Below are 18,805 nucleotides of genomic sequence, written 5' to 3' on the forward strand. Positions count from 1 at the left end.
ACGAAACACTATGTAAATCATAACACTAAGAAGCAATTTTATCATATTCAAGGAAAAGGTTCTATTAACACGACTAGAGTTTCCACAGTTTTCATAAAACTCTGTGCATGAAAGACGTGTGCATTTACCCAACATTAGTTTCACAAGTTTTGTCCTCTGTCATTATCAAACTAATGAAATAGTGCTTCATATCTAATGAATCTGTGGTGGTAGCATATTAAACAAGAAATAGTGGTAATAAAAAATTGTTACTTTAAGTGCAAAATGTAAGATTTATTGGAAAGGTATTGCAGAGCTTCAGTTATTGAATAGCTTAATTACACCATGGGAAAGGAAAACTGTGGTGGTAAATAATCAGTTTCTTTTCATTGTTAATACATATTTTGATGCATGAGAATGTTTCCTATGAAAGGTCTGTAATTATCCTGTCAAACAAGAAATAAATTGTGGAGAATAAAATTTCAAATGACTATAATCTGATAGCTAAATTCTTCAAGTAAAAGTTAAATAACAACAAAAATGCTGTAGCTTTTATCATACTAAGCAGAATTCTTTTACAAGATTTGCTGAGGATGTCAAACAGCACAAATCTACCATTTTGATATATTATGAGCCTTGACAAAGCCTTTAACCATGATGATGATGATGAGGCCTCATACTGCAAGGAGCGTAGGGGACGATGCGGGAGACCCGCACTGCTGTACTTGGCAAGGTCCTAGTGGAGGTGGTTTGCCATTGCCTTCCTCTGACCGTAATGAGAAATATGTTTAGATTAGATTAGATTAGATTAATTATTCATTCCATAGACCCATAAAAGAGGGAATGTCCTGAGTGTGGAACATGTCAGATAAACACATTACAAAAATGTAATTAGCAAACTTGAGTTTCATTAATTTTAATGATCCTCAGTCAATAAACAGTAAAATTATCTACACGAATTAAATTTAAACTTCTAATATTTACAGGTTTAATACTTACATCTGCTTTCATTAAATCCATCATTCAGACATTTGCTAGTTTCTTAGCTATTACAACCAAGTATTGTCAAAAATTAAAGTAAATTATTCATTTCAGTGATCCTCAGTTAAGAACAGTCAGATTATGTACAAGATTTAAAATTAAACTTCCACTATTTACAAACTTAAGACTTACACATCTGCTTTCCATACATCCATCATTCACACAGTAGGTAATTACTTGGCTGTTACAACCAAGTATTGTCAAAAATTAAAGTATAATAAATTTTCATTAAAATGGTCTACTGCACTTGTTGAGAAACTCATGGATGGAATAGAAGGAGTTGGGCACCAAAAATTCTTTTAAATTATGTTTAAATTGTGCCTTGCCTGAAACTAAATTCTTAATGGTTGCTGGTAACTTCTTGAAAATATGCGTTGCTGAATACTGGACTCCTTTCTGGGCAAGAGTAAGTGATTTTAAATCTTTATGTCTATTGTTCTTATTCCTAGTATTGATACTGTGTACTAGGCAGTTAGTTGGAAAAAGAGATGTATTATTTTCAACAAACTTCATTAAGGAATAAATATACTGAGAAGCTGTGGTTAATATGCCCAATTCTTTGAATAGGTTTCGAGATGATGTTCTTGGATTTACACTACTCATTACTCTTATTATACGCTTCTGTACTCTAAACATTTTTTCTCTGTTTGTGGAGTTACCACAAAATATGATACCATGTGACATAATGGAGTGAAAATAATCAAAATATGCCAGTTTTTTTTTTTTTTTAACTAATACAATGTAAGGACGTGCAATGCAGTCCTCTTACATGGATGAAACATCACCTTCATGATGTGATGTGGAGGGTCATACTGACAAGTTGCGTGAGAGGCATAAATCCAAACTCAGAATATCTTTTATGGGTAAGAACTGAGTGGAGAACATAGCATGTGGAATCCCACAAGTTATGGAACTAACTACATTCCTCTTCTTAATCTATATAAATTACTTTTCAGTGTCATTAAGAGGCTAATCTTAACTGTAATGCTAGATGATGACACAAATATACTTTCTGTAGCTAGCCTACATGGAATACTTGTACTCCCTGTTGTTTTACAGAATTATCTTCTGGTATGAGCACCTACTGTGAAGAAAGTATTCCTTCAGAAAAAATCTGCGGTAATAATACTGTGAAATGAAGTCTACAAAGGCTCCTTAAAATGTCAGGGATTTCTTACACCCACTTTTCAAAATGTTTACACCTCAATGCTATTTGTTGCTGTTAAAAAAATCAGTTTCAATTGAACAGAGATTTATATAATCACAAGACACAACAGAAAAATGTTCATTTTGCCTCCTTCTGCAGTTACAAGGATTGTCTTGTAAGCTACTGTGAAGTAGTCTATCTTCAACAGCTCCCATCAGGAATAAAGTAAGAAACTGGGAATCCATAACTCATCAAGCATCTCCATAACTTACACCTGGGCCAAGAAGACCTCATGCTCAGCTTTGGCAACATACCTCTCTTTGTAAAGGTGCATACAGGGGACTCCCTGTGCTTCATAGGAGAAAAGTGTGGACCAGCACAAATGAAACTGTTTGAACTGGTCCTAAAGTCAACCTATTTTCTATTTGATGGAAATTACTATGAACAAACAGATGGAGTACCAGTGGTCTGCTCACTGTGACCAGTAGTGGCCAATATGTGTATGGAGGCACCTGAAGATGAAGCCTTCAAGTCAGCAGTCTACTGTGGTTAAACTCATGTTTCTCTTGGTTTGTAGATGATACATTCATAATGTGGCTGCATGGATGACATCACCAATAAGACTTCCTATAACACCTGATGTCATTGCTACAGAACATAAAATTCATGATCGAGATAAAAAAAAAAAAAACAACTTCCACTTCAGGCTGTACTCAATAATCAAAGACCAGATGGAACACTAGAACACAGTGTCTATCATAAATTGACACATACTACCATATATTTGTGTGCCTCCATCTGTCATGCTTCTTCACAACAAGAACATGTCCTCAGCACATTAGGGCACATAGCACATGAACTCTCAGACAGTGATAGTCTAACAGCTGATTTCTTGCACTTAAAGTCTGTAGTCCATATGAATGGTTACAGCCACTACAAAATACATAGAACTTGAGGTGCAGCTTGCTGAGGATGAATAGATGCCTGTCATGATGGCATTTATCCTGTACACTGGGATACATCAGCAAAATTCCTAAGAATGCCCTGGAAACACAGCTCAAAGTTCATATTCCACCCACTAGCCAATATGAAAGCCTTACTGGGAACAGTCAAGAGTGATTTAGGACTCCAGAAACTGGGAGTCCACTGCATCCCTTGCCAGTGTGGGAAAATGTATGTAGCCAGACAATCTGGATGGTGCAGGAGAGATGCACTGAGCATAAACATCATACCGGCAATGAACAGCTGACGAAGTCCACTGTGGCAGGCCACCCATCTCCCATGGACATGCTGTGAATTACGATGCACCAAGTTGTTGCAACAGTCCAACACATTCTGGGATTGTATTCTAAAAGAGGCTGTAGACAGCTGTCTACATGAAGGACTAACAAATAAGGACAATGGCTTTTTATGAAGCAAGGCTTAGTATCCAGAGTTGAACATGACCAGAGCACAGTTACAATCTACACTGGAATCCACTCCAATCATAACAACTGAAGGAGATGAGGATTCACTGGTGACATGCCAGCAGAAATCCACGTCTCACACCAGCTGTGTTGCTACAGAGGACCCTGGATCGGCTACCGAGGTCTTGCTTCCCCAATCACAGCACCACATCCACACCCAGAGCTGGCCAGTTGGAGGGGGTGGGGGCAGAAAATATAAAGGCAGCACCCAGCAGAAGTCGATCATTCATCAGGATTGCCTGAAAATGACAAGAAGTCAGCATGTCAAAATATCATGCCTTCTGGACAACACAACCTGGCTAAATAATTGAGAAATATTCAAGGCTTTTCTACACAGGAAAATCTAAAATTACACAAAAAGTTTTCCGTTGGCACTCATTTTTACAAATTGTATGTTTGTATACAGGGCCTTCATTTTAACTAAAGACTTTGAAATATCACGAAAACTTCACATCAGATCAAAAAAAGTTATAATTCCAATTTGTTTGTCTTGGACAGGGACATCCAATGATAACACACTTGACTCCCCACCCCAACCAGTGCATGGGTGGCGGGGGGACAATTTTGAAATCTTCAATGGGAACCCCCTTCCTTTATTGTAGATCATGATTCTATGGCAAAATCTACATACGTTTTGTCTGAAGCATTTTCTTCATTCTGTGTTGCAATCGGAGGAATAGAAATGGGTACACAATCATAATTTACGACATGCTACTCAATGGCCCCGAATACCCAATGGCACGTGGGACCCCACCTCCATGCTGCAAATGTAGTAGTCTTCCAATATTTCTAACAGGGGACTACTCAGCACACCACTGTGGCCATGTAGCAAAGCACAGGGTATCGTAACAGGCAGCACACTGTGAATGGAGCTCACGTATCATTCAGATGTACAACTGATAGCAGTTCTAAACTTTACAATACTTGCACATTGTTTATTGGCTACACAACTTCTTATCATTTGGAGAACAGACGTGCAAGTGGATGATGAATGTTGCAACTGCAGAAGCAAAAATTGAAATGATTGTGATCTGCGGAAAATGTAGGAGGAATGTTGAGGATGCAGTTGTCTCACATGTTGAGAATTTTCCAGAGAAAGCTCACTCTCATTCTTTCTTTTACAAGGTGGTGAACACCTGTATGTTTGATGGCAACATACAGACTGGCAAAAGGAAATGAAGGAAACATGTTACAGGAGAAGTAAATGAAACAGCTGTACAAACAGCAGTGCACCACAACCCATGGATAAGCAACTCGCAATTACACCACAAATCCGGTATGTCCATAGGCAGTATTGTCACAATAGTGATGTGTCACTGCATCGAGAATTTCTTGGCACCGATTTCCATAATCGGGTAGTGTTTTGTGAGTGGGCACAGCAACAAATGCAGCCGAGTCCCACATTCTCTGCCGAGGTACTATTTTCCAATGAGTTCATTTACAAACCATGGTAGCATTAACTGGCATGGTATGCATTACTTGAGACTAGACAATCCCCATTGTTTACACTGGTCGGTAGATCGGACGTCCTGTTGATTGGCCTGCTAGGTAGCCAGATTTGATGTTGCTAGATTTCTTTCTGTGAGGATATTTAAAAGCTACGATGTACCAACAAGTGCCAATAGGCTGTGAAGACATGGTCAACTGCATCAGAAATGCTTGTGCTGACATTCCCACAGGTATGCTTCTGTCTTATGTATGCTCATTTGAAAAGCAGATCACTTAGTGTATTGAATTTTGCAGTACTACTTTTGAACACTTACTCTAAATGGAAAAGTAGAGTAGTGTTTACCTCTAGCCATGGCCACAGTTGTGCATTGAGTAGTCCCCTTTTTGATATGTTGGAGGAATACAGTGTTGCGAATGGAGTTTCCAATTAGACGTTATGAAATACTGGCTTGTCCTACCCTTGCAGCATGGAGGTGGGGTCTCAAATGCCATTCAATATTCAAGGCTCATTGAGTAGCATGTCATAAATTATGATTATGTACCCATTTCTATTCCTCCAATTACAGCGCCATCTGTGGCAAAACAAAGAAAATGCTTCAGACAAAACATATGTAGATTTTTTAGGAGAATCATAATCTGCATTAAAAATGGGGGTTCCCATTGAAGACTTCAAAGTTGACCCCCACCACCCATGCATGCAGACTTTGCAAACAACAAATAGAAACAATAGATCACATCACAAGCGGATGTACAATACTAGCAAATACAGAATACCCCAGAAGACGTGACAATGTAGCAAAAATAATACATCAACAGCTTGCCTTACAACATAAACTTATAAAACAACACATTCCCACATACAAGTATGCACCACAAAATGTACTGGAGAATGATGAATACAAATTATACTGGAGCAGAACCATTATAACAGATAAAACAACACCACATAACAAACCTGACATCATACTCACCAATAAAAAGAAGAAATTAATACAACTAATCGAAGTATCCATACCCAATACAACAAATATACAAAAGAAAACAGGAGAAAAAATTGAAAAATACATCCAACTGTCTGAGGAAGTCAAGGACATGTGGCCTCAGGATAAAGTTGACATTATTCCAATTATACTATCAACTACAGGAGTCATACCACACAATATCCACCAGTACATCAATGCAATACAGCTACATCCAAACTTATATATACAACTACAGAAATCCATAATTATTGATACATGTTCAATTACCCGAAAGTTCCTAAATGCAGTATAACATATACCGTACAGTTAAAAGGAAGTCACACTTGATCAAGGTCCGCGTCACTTTCCATTTTTGACCAGACATGACGTCTGAGAAAAGAAAGAAATAATAATAAAAGATTATAACTCTTTTTGAACTGATGTGTGGTTTTCAAGATATTTCAATGTCTTCAGTTAAAATGAACATCTTGTATAATCAGTAATGGAGATGCCTGATAGCTGGACAGCACATTTAATTTTTCTTAGTAATGAGCAGCTATTAATATGGCGTGGTGGTAACTGTTGGTCTTTTCAAGTATAAACATTATTAAGTGAATGTATCATTGGCATAAATGTTGGTATGCATACGGCAATACTTAATTGATTTAGTCTTGTTGGAGGTGGTATATACTTGTCTTCCTCCAACCTCTGAACCAATTTACTCTACCAGTTATTGTGGGACCTACAGTTTAACACTGACTCCAAACCAAGGTGTAACTTGGTATTTTTCACATTTTAAAATTATTGCCAGAGGTGTAGGAAATGATAAGTGATGGGGGAAGGGGGGAGGGCAGTAGTCATTTCTTTTTTTTTTTAAATAATGTGAATGATTACAAAGAGATTATAGCTGTTAATGCTAACTAATTATCAGTTCAGTTTCAGACAGCTGACAATATATAATCAAAAGTGCCTGCAGCACTCTGTAGGGTGAATGGTGTTGATAAAGGCTGGTTGGCAGCGACCCATGTTGGTGAAGGCTCACATGCGGCAGCTTCCACCCTGGCAAGTAGGAAGAGCATCAGAGCATGCTGATGTTAGGTGGAGTGGCTGCCAATGACCCCACAGTTTGACACAGTCTAGATGTCAGCAGCACTATGTGTTGTGCCACGTGTGGGACACAGCCTGCTGTTCCCTGGCAGGAATCAGACACAGTAGGCACAGATGGTCAATTAGTGGTATTTTGGGACCAAGTCCCGCAAGCAGACGCATTGCAGGTGGCACCTGGTGTAACCTGGTCTTGAACCCATGGCTTGAGCTGGCACTGCCCAGTCATCTCATCATCTGATATGGCCCTGGTGTGATGGTGGTGCTGCTGGATTACCAATTAATCTACCTAGAAATTCATTGCTATTTATATGGCTTGGGTGTGCACTTGTTACATTGAAACCCCACACTCAGTCATGTAGCTCATAACAAGAGTTTTACCATGGTGTGGTCATACCATTCTGCCCACTCTGGCCATTATCATGGCATAGTGCAGTTTTCTGCTGAATGTGGCTAGCCCATCTCTCAAACGCTTTGTGTACATGTTGCTATGACCTATATGATGCCACACTATGTTTACTTCCCAGTGGTAACTTAAGGCAATGTTACACTGTGACTCTTACAAATTATTCCAAGTTCTACTAAAACTAGGTTGTGATATTACAGTAATTATGTACATGGTACCATGATCCATTTCAAAGCTCTCTTTTAGGATATACTATATGAAACGTGATGACTGACTGAATGAATTAATATAATGAGGAGTTCATAAGAATGATCATTAAGAACAACCTAGCAATCAAGTAAATAAAGTGGTGGTTCAAGAACATGTAGTAATTCACCATGTAGTCCACAGTTGAGAAGTATTTAATCTACCAGCTTGGGTTATATTTTCTAGTACTACAATTTTCAAAGTAGCCTGTGACAACGGTACAGATATACTGTGTACATCTTGGCAATTATCTCTTAATTTATGAACTCCTACTTAACGTATGATGTGTATGGACTCATTTTTCAGTTACCGGATTTACATTTATAGATTTTCTCCTAAGTCTGTTTATTTTAAATGTGTTTCTTGACTCATTAAAAATAAATGCGTAATTCAAAGTACAAGAAATCAGTAGCTGAAGAAACAACTACTAATATGATCATGAAGAGATTTATTTATATGTGCAGTACTTCTTAAGCTGAAACTTCCATAAAAGCCATTCAAATATGAGACAAACTTTATTATCCTGGTAGTCAGCAAGGTCAATGTGCAAAGCAAGAAAAATAAAAGCACAATAACTTTCATGAAACTGTCTGTACAACATGCACCTTCCTTTGTAATTTTCTCTTGGTTTATAAATGTATGAATGGCTTTTGGACACTTGCCCAGCATTTCTTTTGTTATTTCAGGCATATTATGCTCTCATCATAAGAGGAAGGCTGAAACGTGGAGAGACTGTTCTGATTCATGCAGGTAGTGGTGGTGTGGGGCAGGCAGCTATCTCAATTGCACTGCACATGAATTGTACTGTGTATACTACAGTTAGTAACCATCATAAAAAACAAACACTTTGTTCAATATTCCCACAGGTAAGAGCTATAGTCAGCTTATGCATGAAAAATAAGACTTGGAGTGATAAAATTATTCTACTGATAAATGCATTATTTTTTGGCAGTATATAAAAGTAACTCTCAAGAGATGCTTGTGCTTCTGTTGACTTTGTTTTCTCTTTTTTATCCCAGCTTAAGGAATGCAACTTTGCAAATTCAAGAGATACAAGCTTTGAACAACATATTCTGAGGGAAACTCAAGGAAGAGGGGTGGATCTTGTTCTCAATTCTCTTTCTGGAGATAAACTACAAGCCTCAGTTCGATGTGTTGCTGAATATGGACGTTTCATTGAAATTGGCCAATATGATCTGTATACAGACAAACAACTAGGTAAAATTTGTTTCTGTTCATTAAAACAAATGCACAGTAAGAGCTCACACTTACCTGTTCTGCAAGATGCAACTGTTGATCAGAACTCTATCAATCTCATGATTAAAGCAACAGAATTATTCATAAACCAATGATTTTGTAGGAGGCAGATTTACGTATGAAATAATGCTTCTTCACTGTGGATAATAACTGCTTGGTGTTAGTAATTTCAATGCCAGAAGGAGATAAAATAGTAATCTTACTTTTTTAAACACTTTCCATGTTCTTAACATGTGTCAAGTTCTAAGTTATAACTTCATCAGTTTGTTCAGGTTTTTAAGTAATTTCTGTTTTCATAGTTAAATGTCATAATATTATAATTTGGGAGAGCAGATACTTGTTGCAGTCCTCATAAAAACAGGTGACTTATCATAGCTTCTAATTGTGACAATTTCCTGTTTCAATCCCTTACTTGTACATGCACATCTCCTAAGTAAGAATATGTGATGAGGTACCAAGTTACATTATTCTTTGCAGAACATCGGATTTCAAGTTTCACAGTGGAAAGCTTTGAACTAATGATTCTTCTGGTTCATCACCTTTCATATATTATAATTTTCTGAAATGTGGGTGCCTGTAAACCAAAATACTACCAACACTACCATAAAAATTACACATATGAAAGTAGTAGAATGGACTGTTGCTAAGGAAAGTGTCATTATCATTTCAAAGTTTGTTTTCATTATTAATTTTACTTTTTTTGGTATGGATGGTACAACTCCATATTTATTGTTCTAAATTATGGTATTGTCTTTGACAATCCATTAACCCCCCCCCCCCCCCCCCCCCCCCGAATCATGGTACCTAACTCCTCCCCGGACCCAATCTATTTTGCTGTCCACATGCCTACAGTTAGTGTTGCTGCAGGATTGAAGATGAGAATTTGGGTGTCTGTATTTTTAACGGGAATGCCATTAAGTTTGAAATAAAACTGAAGGAAGAGCTAAGTGTCACACACCAGTGAGATGACCTCATTCTTAATTGTCTGTGTGCTAACAGCTACTCCTCTTTAAATCAGTTGTTGCCTGTCCTCATTTTTATGTACTGAAATAAGTTTGTGCTAAAACTGAAAGAAGAGCTAAGTCTCACACACCTCTGAGGTTACCTCATTCTTAATTGTGTCTGTGTGCTACTGACTACTCCTCTTTAAATTAATTGTTGCCTGTCCTCATTTTCGTATTGTGAAACTGAATGAAGATTTCAGAAATCTTTTGCATGTGTCATTCCCCTCCCCCAGTCTATATATATATTCTCTAATAATTGTTTCCTTTCCCAGATGTGTGGTTCCTAAATCCATAATTAGATTATTACTCCCTGCCACATATTTTAATTCCTCTGTTCAATCACATGTTCTCCCAATTTCAATACTACTAATTTCTTTCGAGAGTATATTTTGCAATTGGTATTGAATTAGGCTGATCTTAGAGCATTGGATTCCCTCCACTCTGACAGTGGTGGCTTGTCAATGTAAGGACAGTAAGAAAGAGATAGAGGGGCTGGCCAGTACTTACCTCAGCTCAGTACAGCCGATAGATACACATAAAACAGAACTGAAAATTTACATTCCTAGCTTTCGGAACTTTGTTCCTTCATCAGGGAGGAGAGAGGGGAAAAAAGGGAAGAAGGGAAAGTGGATTCAGTTACTCACAACCCAGGTTATGAAGCAACAGGGAAAGGTAAACAGGGAGGGTAGCAAGGATGGAGGCATGGTTGCTCTGACAACCATCCTCTTTGTTAGTATTTGTTTCACATCTTATATGAGATTTTCCATTAATCATAAGGACAGTAAGAAACAGAGATACTGTATGCATGGGATCCAAAGGACATATTCTCTCTTTACCAGTATTCTAGATACACTCAGTAGAAAAGAGAGAGCAAATGATCTTGAAGAAGCAGGCAGTGGAGCTGCAAACAAGTGCACTATTGTGTGTGGGTTGTTCTTCATTATCCTGATTGAATTTGGGGGTAATAGTCTGTTGTACAGTTTTGCTTAAGAGACAGATATACAGTGGGCTGCTTTTGGCAAAGAAGCAAGTTTATATAAACTACTAACAGATCCATCTATTGTTTCCCCTGTGAGTGACAATAACAGATACATTTTACTTGTAAATTTCCCACATGAAGTACCTTTCTGACAACAGGTATTTATCATACATAATGTTACATGTTTATCAATGTGATAAATCAGTCAAGATTATCCAGTTGTCATGTGTCAATCTTCCAATGGCAGTGTTCCTTCATCTGTGCATATTCTGTGGCGAGTGTCGTGTAGTGAGCAAACATACTTGTGTGAAATAATAGCCTCTATACCCTTTAGTGATGGATTGGTTACAGTTAGTGTGGCTGTTCATTATGAAGTCAACAAGGGAATGGCAGGCTGCATCCATGCAAGAACAGGCAACAGCTGGAGGTTATGGCGAGGATGCAGACCGGTAGTAGCTCACTATAACAGTCCCAACAAGCCAGTCACTTTATTACAAATCATGAAGCGACACTCAGATGCTTCTGTGTAATGTCCATGCATCTTATGCCATGCAGTGAGGTAGGGGCATGCAGCAACCAGCCGGCAGGTCGAGAAGTATCTGCCCAAAATTTTGATGATGTCTTGCCTGTTACTGGCATGCATCCCAGTTAGGAATACTACACTGTGTGAGTGCCATCAGCTGGAAAGGCACTGCGCTGACATAATCGAGGCGTGTACCCTGCAGCTGTCAAACAATTTTACAGAATCTATTAGTAAAAAAATTAATTTTTACGTTATGTGGATCTTTATATGTCAACTTCATGGTGAAGTGCCCATCATTTCATTAATGGTCATAGTTATTGTGATATTTCACATATAAGTCACATACTGCAAGAAATTAAAAAAATGTTGAAATGAAAAATAGGGTTCATTATGAATTTGTATTTGGTGCATATTAGACCATATATTGCTGTGTATGAAATGTAGCTATTATTTTGAATTTTTCTTTAAACTTGAGAGGGGATCAAGATCTGCCTACTGTCTCAATAAAAGGGGTTTATATAGCACATTCACTTCTGATTGCATGTGCATGAGAATGTAATATTCATAGCATTAAAATACAGAAGTTTCTTGTCTATGGTGATATTGCAGATGCTATAGTTTTTATTTTATTTTTTCAAAAAAATTCTGTAATTTTTTGAGTGATCCACAGCTAGTGAAATGAGAATTTGTTAGTATGAAAAACATGAAATTTCTTCTCTTATTTTATATTGTAAACCAACACAATGAGGTTTTTCATAAGCTGTTGACCTCTTTTGTCACTGATTGCTTGTTTAATGAGATATTCTGTTTCAGGATTCTGTCACAATAGCCACTGCTGTCAACAATAGAAATGTAGCTTTTACTCATAACTGGTGATACTTCTTCAAACTAGCCTTTCCTCATTTGTAGAAGCATCACGAGTTATGAGTAAAAGTTACATTTATCTTGTTGACAAGTTTAACATTGCCATTTTGTGAAAACACAGTACAATTTGCACAAAATCACCTTTCAGTAGCTATTGCAACATTATCCTGAAACAGATTGTCTTATTAAACAAGCAACTCATGACCAGCGAGATCAATAGGTTGTGGAAAACCTCATTTTGTTGGTTTGTGGTAACATAAGAGAAGAAATTTTATGTTTTTCATACTTACAAATACTCTTTTCACTAGCTGTCAATGACTTAAAAAACTGCAGTACTGGTTTCAAAAAAATACTCACATAAAAATAAAAATAAATAAAAAATGCATCACCTCGGTTCCGAAAGTTCTGGAACCTGAAAAGAAAATTGGAATAGAGATCAACATAAACATCATTTCTGCCCTTTTTACTGCTCATGAAAACCACACATTGTATGTTTACCTCCATACAGCGAGACCTTCAGAGGTGGTGTTCCAGATTGCTGTACACACCGGTACCTCTGATACCCAGTAGCATGTCCTCTTGCATTGATGCATGCATGTATTCATTGTGGCACACTATCCACAAGTTCAGCAAGGCACTGTTGCTCCAGATTATCCCACTGCTCAACAGTGATTCAGCGTAGATCCCTCAGAGTGGTTGGTGGGTCACATTGTCCGTAAACAGCCCTTTTCAGTCTATCCCAGGCATGTTAGATAGGGTTCATGTCTGGAGAACATACTGGACACTCTAGTTGAGCGATGTCATTATCCTGGAAGAAGTCATTCACAAGATGTACACAATGGGGTGTGAATTGTCATCCATAAAGATGAATGCCTCACCAATATGCTGCCAATATGATTGCACTGTCGGTCAGAGGACAGCATTCACATACTGTACAGCCATTACAGTGCCTTCTATGACCACCAGCAGCATACGTCGGCCCCACATAATGCCACCCCAAAATAACAGGGAACCTCCACCTTGATGCACTCATTGCACAAGGCATTCAGCCTGACCGGGTTGCCTCCAAACACGTCTCTGTTGATTGTCTGGTTGAAGGAATATGCAACACTCATCAGTGAAAACAATGTGATGCCAATCCTGAGTGGTCCATTCGGCATGTTGTTGGGCCCGTCTGTACTGCGCTTGCTGTCAGGATTCCTCCGAGCCATAGTTTGTAGGCAGCAGTAGTAGCCCTTGGGCAGCCTGAGTGAGGCATTCATCGACAGTTCCTGTCTCTCTGTATCTCCTCCATGTCAAACAACATCGCTTTGGTTCACTCCGAGATGCCTGTACACATCCCTTTATTGAGAGCCCTTCCTGGCACAAAGTAACATTGCGGATATATATATATTTCTGTAAAATCATTTTGCAAAGATTGGCTTATGCCTCAATTCTGTCAGCATACTGCCTCACCAGACCTGTCTCTCCCTCTCTGCATGACATCACATCATCACATACCCAAGCTGCAGCCTCGAGTGGCCCACCAGTGTACGAGGACAAAGTTCCAGAAGGTGAGCTTTGCTGTAGTAGAGCAACTGGCAGCTGGCTGGGCACGTGGGCTGCTTGCCAACCCTTAGTGTGGAGATGCCTGGTGGGTCCCCCTCATCATAGTCAACCTGCTGGGCTGTGAATACCTCTGCTGAAAAGTCACAGCTGTTTATATGAGATAGCGGCTCGTCTGTTGTGCCGCTGCACTGCTTCCAGTCGCATTTCAGACATTTCTGTCCACCATTGGGGAAACTGCTTCTGTAAGACCCCTGTCTTATTGCTGTGCTGGCAGATTCACAGTATTGGCCCTTGTGTGCCTCACAGTGTATAAAGAGTCCCATTACTGTAACTGACTTACCAGCTGCCTGCGGCTTCTGCAATGCTGGACTGTCATATTTCCACAGAATTGGCAAAAAATGTTGATAACACAACAATAAGTTTCTAATGCAGCATTTAATTGGTAAATGATCTGCTGTCCTATCAGCATGCAGCTACGTACTGAACTATTGAATGAGAACCCCTTTCAACCATACTGTGTTGACTGCAGCAACCGACCCTGACAGTAGAAGTTTTACTCAAATTGAGACACTCATAGGGAAATGGTAGATCCTTGGCCTAGTGGTTCTTGAAGAGCTCAGTTCTTGCATCTGCCATCAATCATATGACAGTGATGAAATTGTCGAAGATCTGATGTGTGGCATGTCTTACAGAGACCAGTCTGACTGACAATATCACAGACATTTGCCTTGCATTCACTGATTTTGCAAAAGTGGTCTCTCTTCGTGTGACACATACCTCTACTTCAATTTCTCTCCAGTGTAAATGGATACAATCATATCACTTTTCACTGTTTATATTAACCTGATGTGTGACCATCTTTTGTGTGTGCAATAATACAAATACCTGTTACAACATTCACTAATTAATTGACTACTACCTTACAATCATATGAACATAAGTATTCAAACCCTTTTTCATTTAAATTCACTGTCAGTACTTTTAAAATAATCCTATCACTTTATTACGATTTCCCTACCACAATGAAACTTCAAACATTTCACATTCTAACTTTTATCACATTCAATTATCCAGCACTATGTGTATTTATTTATTATGATGATAATATAAAAAAATCAAACATTAGAAGTCAAAGGTGCTAACAGCTAATCTCAGTGACACAGAGAATTCTGTTAACAATATAAAAGTGGTTTTATTGCATATTCTTTTACAATAAACTCTAAGTTGTTTGCTAATTTTTTAAGTTAGTGACTTTTTTGTAGGTCTTGGTGTGTTTCTGAAAAATATTTCATTTCATGGAGTCCGTCTGGATGTACTTTTTGGATCTCATCATGATGATGAACTGTATCAGCTGAAAGAGTTAATGGAGGAAGGATTAAGAAAAGGTGTTGTACAGCCTTTGCCCAGGAAAGTGTTTTCAAGAAATCGAGCAGAAGAGGCTTTTAGGTGAATCCTGTAATTACTTACTTAAATTTTGTCACAGTTTTTTACTGAAAGTGTTTGCTTAAACTGTCATTTTCTCACACTCATCATCATCATCATCATCATCATCATCATCATCATCTGCAGCCTCTTTCTTCTTCACACTATCCTTTATTCCAATGATCCACCTATCTGTCAGTCATCCTCTAGGTCTCTTGCCTCATATTGTCATTTAGTGTGAATGTCTCGTACCCAGCCAACTGCCATTCTTTTTTTTAACATGCCCCTTGTATCTTAAACTTGTCTTTTGTCACACTGAATCACTGGCATATCCGTGTGGTTGCTTTTATGAGAGTTAATTAAAAAGAAAGTTTCATTAATTCTTTGCTGATGAATATATAGCCCTGTTTCAGGGTGAAGAATGTAATTTTATTTCATAGTCACTTGTTAGATTTAGAAAGTCTTTAAAATTAGCGAAGCAGTTGTCACATGAAAAAGTGCTTGAAATATTCCTGATAAGAAATATACCTTTTTGATCATCCTTCTTACTACAATCTCACTTCACTTGCAGTGTGAATTTTTCCTCTGTAGATATTTCTCCACAGCACCAACAGATAAAATTCTTAAGTGCAGTTAATAGATGTTTGAAGCAATTTATTTATTTATTTATTTAGACATATGATATATTTTAATTCATACATGTTGTATCATTACATATAGGCCTTGACATTTTGATTATACAGCAACAATTACATACTGTATTCTACAGTTCAGTTACAATTTGAGTAAAACTTTTATAATTACCAAGAGGAGGAAAGCTTTGAAGCAGAACTATGAAAGCAGTTGAATGGACAAATGATACTTGAATTCACATGTAGGGAGTGAAAGATCAGGGTATGAAAATGTCCTGGGAGCAGAAGGATTGGGAAGTAGAAAGGAAGAAGGATAGGGAAATAGAAAGGAAGAAGGAAAGAGAGTGCTGGAATTCTGCAATATAAATGGTGTAGTGAAATACAACTCCTGATTTTGCAAGAAAGAGAGCCACAAAGTAACATGGTACAGCTGGAATCTATTGCTGAAATCTTTGATGGATTACATTCTCTATAATTATGAAACAAATAGGGCTGTAACAGATGTAACAGTACTACCTCTTTGGGCAGTAGATGGCAACCGCCATCTACCAGGGATGAGTATAAGAATCATGAAGGAATGAAAGAAGACAGAGAACCAGGAAAGGAGAATTAGAGTTTCATTTTTCTTTACGTAATATAGCATAAAACGTGAAAAGATTGTACAGTTGGGTTATAGTCATTTTTTCCGTTTACATTTTGTCACAGCAAATCTACACAATTTCATTTAATTGTTTTTTGCTCTCTCCATCAATTTAACTGTAGCATACCTCTTCATTATTTAACTCACATTTCTGGAAAGTAGCATAAGTTTAAATTGTTGTTTCAGAAACTTTGCACTGTTTGTTGTTTTTGTTTACATACAGTTGCATATAGATCAAATTTGTGGAATCATATTTTCGTGTTTATCTGTAATTCAACTCACTTATTCTTAATAAACTATTATGTTTATCATGAGTGAAAAGTGCTTGACTTGCCATAGAACTGTTAGGATGGGGCTATGGTGTGACAGGTGCTGTAGTTTTTTCCATGTGGGTGACTGTAGTGGCATGGAAGTAGGGGCAGTAAATGAGACTCATCAGTGGTTTTGTTGGATATGTAGTAGAGACAGGAAGATACTAGAACAGGAGGGGAAAATTGCTGCCCTTCGGGCTGAGGAAGACAAGGCCAGGGGAGATCTTGACAGGTTAAGGAGGTAGAAGGGCAAAGAGAGGTGGGAAGTGGCAACAGGCAACAGGAGGAACGGGCCTAGAACTAAGTCTGACAGTTTTGTGGTGAATGTCAAAAATAATTTTGACCTGTTGCTTCAGTTAGAAACTGATGAGCCTCAAGCAGAGGTAGGTGCATTACTGTGATCTTAGTAAATGAGTGTTATAAAATGATCCTTTCATACAGTGTTAATGAAAAAAAAAATTTCTGACATGTTCTACATCCTGGAGGACCTCCTCACTATGGATCAATTGGAATGAAAGTAAATTTAATCTATTCTAATCTAAAAACTACAGGAAAAGTATGTCAAGGAAGAATACCAGGTGATTATAATGGAAATATTACCTAGGGATGAAACAAAAACAGGAGTAGAGGAATGGGGGCAGAAGCTGCAGTAGCTGTATTCGGAAGGCCGAGTAGCAGTAAACAGTCGAAGGAGACACTGTGATGGGGGTGAAAGAGTCCAGGAGATAGTGAGAAGGAAGAACAAGGCCTTCAGACTGTTCTTCCAAGAAAGGATCAAATTAGCAAGAGGAAGACTGAATTTTCTCATTTTGAGAGGTGTGATCTGTTTTACTAACTGAAAGATATTCAACAGTGTAGATCACAGAAAATATTTCTTCATTTAAGACAACTGGTTTCGACATACACTATGTGATCAAAAGTATCTGGACACCACCAAAAACACACTTTTTTATATTAGGTGCATTGTGCTGCCACCTACTACCAGGTACTCCATATCAGCAACCTCAGTAGTCATTAGACATCGTGAGAGATCAGAATGGGGCACTCTGCGGAACTCACACACATCAAACGTGGTCAGGTGACTGGGTGTAACTTGTGTCATATGTCTGTATGAGAGATTTCCACACTCCTAAAACATCCCTAGTTCCACTGTCTCCGATGTGATAGTAAAGTGGAAACGTGAAGGGACAGGTACTGCACAAAAGCGTACAGGCCGACCTCGTCTGTTGACTGACAAAGACCACTGACAGTTGAAGAGGGTCATAATGTGTAACAGGCAGACAGATATCCAGATTACCACACTGGAATTCCAAACTGCATCAGGATCTACTGCAAGTACTATGACAGTTAGGTGGGAGGTGAGAAAACTTGGATTTCATGGTTGAGCGGCTGCTCATAAGCCACACATCATGCCGGTAAATGCCAAACAATACCTCGCCTGATGTAAGGAGCATAAATATTGGACAATTCAACAGTGGGAAAACATTATGTGGAATGATAAATGACAGTACACAATGTGGCAATCCGATGGCAGGGTGTGGGTATGGCGAATGCGCAGTGAACATCATCTGCCAGAGTGTGTAGTGCCAACAGTAAAATTTGGAGGTGGTAGTGTTATGGTGTAGTCATGTTTTTCATGGAGGGGGCTTGTACCCCTTGTTGTTTTGCATGGAACTATCACAGCACAGGCCTACACTGATGTTTTAAGCACCTTCTTGCTTCCCACTGTTGAAGAGCAATTCGGGGATGATGATTGCATCTTTCAACATGATCGAGCACCTGATCATAATACACACCCTGTGGCAGAGTGGTTACATGACAATAA

The 18,805-nt window shown here is 38.3% G+C and overlaps 1 protein-coding gene across 1 annotated transcript in view; it reads left to right on the plus strand.

Annotated features, from left to right (window-relative positions):
* LOC124605524 (fatty acid synthase-like) overlaps window positions 1-18,805 on the plus strand; it is a 135,820-nt gene that overhangs the window by 45,769 nt on the left and 71,246 nt on the right. Inside the window, exons 6-8 of the mRNA XM_047137268.1 lie at window positions 8,487-8,666; window positions 8,820-9,018; window positions 15,238-15,421. Coding sequence (XP_046993224.1) covers window positions 8,487-8,666; window positions 8,820-9,018; window positions 15,238-15,421 — 563 coding nt within the window. The remainder of the gene's footprint in view (window positions 1-8,486; window positions 8,667-8,819; window positions 9,019-15,237; window positions 15,422-18,805) is intronic.

The sequence above is a fragment of the Schistocerca americana genome, chromosome 3 (genome assembly GCF_021461395.2).
Source record: "Schistocerca americana isolate TAMUIC-IGC-003095 chromosome 3, iqSchAmer2.1, whole genome shotgun sequence".
Classification (NCBI taxonomy): domain Eukaryota; kingdom Metazoa; phylum Arthropoda; class Insecta; order Orthoptera; family Acrididae; genus Schistocerca; species Schistocerca americana.